General features: G+C 45.6%; 1 protein-coding gene across 1 annotated transcript in view; it reads left to right on the top strand.

The window, feature by feature from the left end:
* Window positions 1-7372, top strand: part of Ras (Inosine-5'-monophosphate dehydrogenase ras) — a 95896-nt gene that overhangs the window by 14971 nt on the left and 73553 nt on the right. The window contains exons 4-6 of the mRNA XM_077683525.1: window positions 5253-5327; window positions 5484-5690; window positions 5775-5862. Coding sequence (XP_077539651.1) covers window positions 5253-5327; window positions 5484-5690; window positions 5775-5862 — 370 coding nt within the window. The remainder of the gene's footprint in view (window positions 1-5252; window positions 5328-5483; window positions 5691-5774; window positions 5863-7372) is intronic.

Below are 7372 nucleotides of genomic sequence, written 5' to 3'. Positions count from 1 at the left end.
CATTCAGCGACTGAAGGCAAAATAGAATCCTTGCTACGAAGCCAGAGGCCGCCAAAGCTGCACGAGACGATAGCATCATGCACACTTGCGTGAATCGCCAACAAATGTCAGTAAAAGATTTCTTAAGAGCGGTAGCTCATAACCTGATAGATTGAATGCTTGAGTGGGTTATCTGTCCATCTTTCGCCCAGCCTGCGTCATTTCTTACACCACTCATTTTGGGGGGACACTGGTCTTGAGGACATTTTTGTTATTTTTTAACCTATGTGCTTGAGATTTACACATTGAGTGCATTTCAACATCCTGAGCACAAATATGGAGTCAGTTTTCGTCTATGAGGTATAAGTTTAGAGTTGTGCAACGTGTTGTGCCACTCCATTTCAGGCAATACTTCCATTGTCTACCTATGAAATACTCAAATAGCTTTTACCCCTTTGTGCTGTAGAAGGACCAGGCAGTGCAACTATGCCTCAGTAGTAATTTTAGTACGGTTTCTGAAAATGCTGTAGACTTCATAAATGTCAGGTCACCAAGTTCCAATGCTTTTGTAAAACCAACTGCATAAAATCTTGCACCAGCAAAAATAAACTCTATACTTTTGTGGTTTTATTGCACTGCTCAGTTCATAAGCTTTCGAATGCAGCAAAAATGATACAAATCGAACCAGTACATCCCAAGATATTGTACCCGACAGCTGACCATCTGGGGAAAAAATTGGTTCTGTGAAAACAGGGCACAAAGTTTGGAAACATAGGCAAAAGTGGTCATTTAGGCAACTTCAAAGGGTGACAGTTTTGTGAGTACTTATGGTGCAGCTATGATGTTTTGCAGGTACATTCTTCGGAACTTGTAGACTACAAATAAAATACAGAAAATTGACTTTCTGGCAAATTTTTGGTCCTCAAGACCCTTAAAAAAATTGTTGTATGCTTCTGTGTAATCTTTGTTGGTTTGCTGCACCAAATCGTGTTGGCAGGACACCACGTGTGGTTATCATTGAGGACTCGTTAACAAGATGCTCTGAACTGGGCAAAGGGGGCCGAGGGATGATATGGTCTGAAAGTAGCCGCAAGATGGCAAAAAAAAAAAAATGTCAAAAAATTTTCATGCACCGCTGGCAGGTGGGTGCTTTTCGATGAAACGGGCAGGCTTTCGATGAAATGGCGTTCGATAAGATGGCATTCGATGAAGTGTCCCGAACCCGCCGTGAAGTGGTGCAGGCAGCTCCAACGACCGCCTCTAGCTGCTCGCTGAAATGCCGCACGAGGCGCAAGCGAAGATGCTCACGCAAGAAAAATGCTGATAATCTGGGCGAAAAGTGGCATATAAACTGCCATGGACGTTGCTTGTGCAAGCGCCCATCAAAAAATGCCGCGGTGGTAAGCCTAAACATCTGTGGCACAGCCAGTCGGCTGCTCGGAGCCTTCGAATCTCCCGCCATTAGGTGCGCATATCCCCATTGGTGCGAGTCGTCAGGTGCGTCAAGCAAGGACTGTTGTGGTTGTCACGTACCGTAGCCTCCAGTCGGTTATACAGGAGGCTGTGTGTGTACGCGCAAACCAAAGGGTGCCTATTTTTTGTGTGTGTGTCGAAGTTAGAGGCGAGCAAGGGGTGTGCGCTGCACCAGACGGCCAATTTCATCCTTTATTTTTTTTTTTTTGCTATCCTAAAACGATGCCCCAGCTGCGCCGGTCGATCAGCAGACCCACCAGAAAACCGCACTATAAATGGTATTGGGCTTCGACCAACTGCATTTTAAGCGGCATGCTTATGCGTTGAGTTCTATGAGAGGCAAACAGGAGGTCACAAAGAACCGCATTATATCCGGTCCGGCATTATAAGTGGTTACGTTAAAATGGTCTACACTGTATTCGGTCACTTAGAATAATGTGTGTGTGAGCTGTCACCTTCTAAAAAATGTAGGCCACACTCTTGTCAAAAGTAAGCTTTAGTTGACCCTCAGTCATTGCATTATTGCTCTGATTACTGAAATTCATTTTGCGATAGCTGTTACTGATGAGTGCGTCACATTAAATTTGTATTTGTTCTGTGCGCTACAGTGCAGAATCTTGTATCAGACTATACCATTCCAAACTGAAAAGGTAATTTGATGCGCGACGTGCGAGATGGAACTTTTCGGGGAGACTCTTTTGAGTTCGTCAACAGCAGTACACCCCCTCCGGAACCATTAGCTGTAGCAGTGGAGGAGTGACTTGGGCCGTCAGTAAAAGTGCACCTCCGAAAACAAATCAGAGTTGAAAACTGCAGAACAAGCATAAAGGACGAGCGCTGGGCGAATGGGAAAATGTGCGATCGGCCTGCCTTTTTGCATGTGTAATCTGCTTTAAGGTTGGTTTTCTTTCCAAGAAAAATATAGTGCCTGCAGGGTAGAGGGACTGGGTTTCTCGCAAAAGGAATGAGTATACACCATACTTTTTTTTTTATTATCAAAATAAGCCTAAAGGCCCTCCAGTGGAGGGTATTTGTAGGGTGTACATCACATCACAGTGGTAAAACGATAAATAGAAATGTAATTAAAACGAAACAAAAGAGCAAAAAGGGTCAAGTAAATGACAGTGCATCACATAATACACAAATAGTTTTCCAGGCTATATATAATTTTTTCTATCGGTTAAACATGTGAACTTGTCCATCCCTCTACCCTCTTAAAAAAAACTGACGGTTATACAGAAACCACGGCACTCGCTTCGTTTGCATTGATGACGCGTTTAGTTGTGAAAGTTGTGAAACGTAGGACAAAGGGAAGGATGTGCATAAAGCGATATCCATCTTTTTGGTCTTTTACTTATTCTACTTGGCTTATTTTGTGGGCAATAATTTAAAACCACAAAGAGGTGCCTTTCCTTTATTGTTTTTCCGTGGAAACACACTTTTTTGGAAATATAAGCGTGTTTGAGGCTTGGTGTACCCCTGCTCCGAGGCGCAGCTTATGTTGCAGAGCGGCAAAGTCATTTGACCCACCTGGGGGTATTTAACGTGCGTAGAAATCTCGACGCATGATGGACGTACTCATTTTTCGTCTACATCAGAAAAACGGCCGTGGGTAGCGGCGATCGAACCCGCATACTTCTGGTTAGCAGCAAACGGCTTAGCCAATAATCTGGTACAGCAACTCCTGTGGGTCACACTAGTGAAGTATTTACACTTTGCAGGCTTGCGAACTCACACTTCAGGTGTGGGCCTCCGCCACTGCACAGTGGAGCATTTTTGCAGCCTGATTGCTCTGGTACAGTCCCACCGAGGGAAGGTTTCGTAAGCCTGCACGCTGCTGAGGAGGACATCGTGTTTCTTCAGCCTTGCACTCTGCTGGTGCTACCAGCTGCAACATACCATTGCTACATGGAAGCACATCCCTTTTCCCTGTTGCGATTACAAGGAGAGCATTGATATTGTTGTGGGAAAGGGCATGAGAGAGTATGAAGTGGGTGGTACTGGAAAGGAAAAGGCCTCGATGGGATAGACTGTACAACATCAACAACGGATGGTCGGACCATTTTGTCATGAACTGGTAACAGTTTCTTTTTTTGGTTCAGTTCCGGTTCGGGTTCAGTTCTGTTCCGGTTCGACACTCTGATAACATGACTTCTTTCATGGTTTTGAAAATCAGAGAAAATGCGATGACATTTATGCGCTCATCTGTCATATGCGATACGAACGATATACGATATACGAACAGGGCACACAGCTTTGGATGTGCAGACAGGGGCACGTTGGTAAAGTTAGCTTTGCCTGAATGTTACTTTCTGGATTTGCTGCAAAGACTTGTAGGTTGTGGTCGTGCAGATGTTTTGGTACAGTTGGCTTTGCACATAAAATGCTGCCAGAGATGTGCTGCAAAGACTTGTAGGTTGTGGTCGTGCAGATGTTTTGGTACAGTTGGCTTTGCATATAAAATGCTGCCAGAGATGTGCTGCCTTCTTGCATAGTCAACTGTAAACCCGGAGCGAGTGGTTGCTAACAATGCTTAACTGCTAGTCACTTCTTAGAACTTAAGTTCAGAACAATTGTGCTTGCTGTTATGGATAATGTGACCAGTGTGATGAAAGAGGACTGATATGGTTAAGAGGGCCCTGTTTGGATTTTGATAATGATATTTCAGGTAGATGTAGTTGTCCAGCATGATTACTTCCCAATGTTCAAACCTGCAAAAGAAACCTCTCATACAGTGGGCGGAATCATTCACTTGCGGCAATGATCAGATTATGCTCTAGTCTGTACGGAACGTATTTAACCCCGTGCAAGGCTGCGTCTCGTATAAGCTTGAGTAACGCCTTGCGGTGGGCTAGTTGCTTGAACATCGTTGGTTGGATTGCGCTGGTTATAACATCTAGTGTATACGTCAAGTGTGTCTCTGTGCCCTTTTCAGTCCGTCTTGTGCTATAACCAGGGCAATTCAGCTGCATGTCATGCCTGGATTACTTATCGGCACTTATTGAACATAGCTCTGTCCATCATGGGTATAATACGTTTACATTAGATAACATACATTATCCATTTATTTATCAGTACTTCTGTGTAAACATGTAACGCCTAGTACGTTTTCTGCCTTGTGCATTTCTGTACTTGAGGTTTTCAAACTCTGTCATTTCGTTAGCAAAGTAAACTTTTCTGTGGCATCGGAAATTGGCCCTGTAAACTGTAATAACTGCGTAACAGTCAATGTCACGAAGCGGCACCATCCCAGTGATTGCCCTGCACTTCGGGAGCTGATATACGAGTGCGGCTGCTATTTTGAAAAGCTGTACTTGGTGAAACAGTCACTCTGAGCCTCTCTTGTCTCGCGGTTGACTGGGGGCTCACCTGATTGCATTCCTGTGAGACTTACTAATGCATGACCGACGGGCTTAACAAGCATCGTGTACCGCTAGGAAAGGCTTTACAAATTCATAGAAATGTTCCTAACGGCCCAGTTTGCTTCTTTTAGAAATATTTCACTTCTTTCCTGAGATAAAAAGTAAACAAGACAAGCATTTCGGTTTATCCAGTTTCCGCTGGATGGCATTAGCTGTCTATTAAACAAGAATTTTATTTTTTTATTTCATTCCAGAAATGACATATCTCTACAGTAAGCAAACTAGGCCACTGTGAACATCAATATGTATTTGTGAAGCTTTTTGTGTGTGTGTACGATGGTTTCTAAGTGGTAGGTCCCACAGGAATGTTAACAGGTGAGTCCCCCTTAGTGCAGCAGTCCACACTGTGAACAGAGTTCCTCCCCCTCCCATTTGCAGCTCTGTGGAGGCATCGGCATCATTCACCACAACTGCACCCCGGAGCACCAAGCCAGCCTGGTGAACAAAGTGAAGGTACGCTCCCTCCTCTCTCACGTGGCTTTCCCAAAAGGCCTCCTGCGGGTGCACGCGTGCCGTGCATGAGAGATCGACTTCACTGCACTGCACACGCCTGTCGTACGGCAGCTGTAATGTCGCGGCCCTAAAGCCCCAGGCGGCGGCGCCTTGCAGAAGTACAAGCACGGCTTCATCCACGACCCGGTGGTTCTGAGGCCGGACAACTGCGTGGCGGACGTGTTTGAGGTGAAGCAAAAGCATGGCTTTGCCGGCGTGCCCATCACGGACACGGGCAAGCTGGGTGGCAAGCTCGTGGGCATGGTCACCTCCCGAGACATTGACTTCATCCCTCCCGAAGACCACCACAAGAAGCTCTCCGAGGTACCGCTGCCCACTCGTCGGGGAAGGGTTTGCTCACTGCAGCCTGGGTCAGGGGGCTAATGTGCACAATTGCACCCTGCCCAGGTGATGACTGCCCTGAAGGATTTGGTCGTGGCTCCCTCCAAGGTTACCTTGACAGAGGCCAACTCCCTACTTCAAAAGAGCAAGAAAGGTAGGCCTTAACTTTGAGCATCTTGCAGAGCTTAGCTTTTTATATGCTTCGCTGATTCCTGCTGTAATAAAAAAAAATGGTTTACATCATTTGTGACTGGCATCGCCCAAGTCATCCGTAGCAAAAGCCGTTATGTCAGAATGTCACGAGCAAGTACAACTTTTGAGGCAAGTGGAGAACACAATGTTTCCACAATGTTTTTGTGTGTTATGAACAGGGTTGAGCTGTTTTCTCCTCCCTTATTTTTTTTTTAGCACGGAAGGTAGCTTGCCTTAAAGGCCAACTGCACTCAAATTTTTCTTTGTTCAGGTTTGATCCAAATAAGTAGTATATGCTCTTAAAATCACCATGGCGAAATCCTAAGCTCCGTAAACGCACAGCACGATAGGTACCGTCGTTCAAAGTAGCTCCGTGCAGACGACGTTTGCACCTGGCGGAGAGTCGCCGAAACAAGTTCCGAGCGGCCTGTGACAGAGGCTGGGGAACCTGTCCCGTGGAGCTTGCACTTCTCCGGCAACTTGCATGGTTTATTCCCTTCAAAGAGAGCGATGGGACAGCCGAGGCGCCGGCTAACCAAAGCTGCTGTTTGATATCGTGCGAGCAACTAGCTTTGTAAATCACTGGCCCGCTTTTTTACTCGCAATGCCAAGGATTGCATATTCTGATGTAAAAAGAACTGTTGCACGGTCTACTTCATTTCGATTGATAGCAACGCGATGTTGGAATTGCGCCTAACTCCATTATCCTAAGCAAACGTTAGTGGGAGTTCTTCTGTGGAAATAACAGTGTGAAAGGCGACGCTACCATGCACATTAAAGGTGGCTTTGAGTGGCCGCCGGTTCTAGCGCGGCCGCTTCCGTTCCATCATGTACATCACGTCCGGCCGCCGGCAATGGCCGCATTTTCTATACAGTTTCGGTTCCGAAAACGCCAATGTCATGAGCTATTTCCGTCGCTCGCACTCATGTCTGAAACGTAGTACTATTTTGCATTTCGCACTCTTTTTATGTGTACTATTAGGCGACATTATTTTTACATTGTCGAAAATTTGAGTGCAGTTGGCTTTAAGGGCTGGTGAAGAGTTCGTTAAAAAAATTTTTCTTGGGGCATTGCCTTATAGTTTTCTTTCATTAAAGGCATTCCTCCCCCTCCTCTTTGTGCTGTATTTGAAAAACGTGTTTATTTATTGTGCAAATAGACACAAACCACCATTTTTTGCCAAAACAAACAAACCATGCCAGAGCGCGAGCAGAGCCCTGGCTGCCTTTCACGGTTGGCTGGCGGTAGGGAACGTCGTACAGACAAACCCAGTTATATCGAAATCTCGAAAGAACGCCCATGAGTTCAATATAGGAGATGTAAGCATGTTAAGGAAATGGGCGTCATAAAAGTGCATAGCATTTGTAAAAACACTTTATTGATGAACTGCTTACTTTTGCACGAAACAGCGTGCATCTTCTGCTTGAACACCATTGTTGCGCGAGTCGGAGCAGCTGAGAATCAGCCGCAA

The sequence above is a fragment of the Haemaphysalis longicornis genome, unplaced genomic scaffold (assembly GCF_048455015.1).
Source record: "Haemaphysalis longicornis isolate Haplotype H1 unplaced genomic scaffold, Haemaphysalis longicornis Haplotype H1 scaffold_9, whole genome shotgun sequence".
Classification (NCBI taxonomy): domain Eukaryota; kingdom Metazoa; phylum Arthropoda; class Arachnida; order Ixodida; family Ixodidae; genus Haemaphysalis; species Haemaphysalis longicornis.
This window is presented reverse-complemented; position numbering and strand designations above follow the sequence as displayed.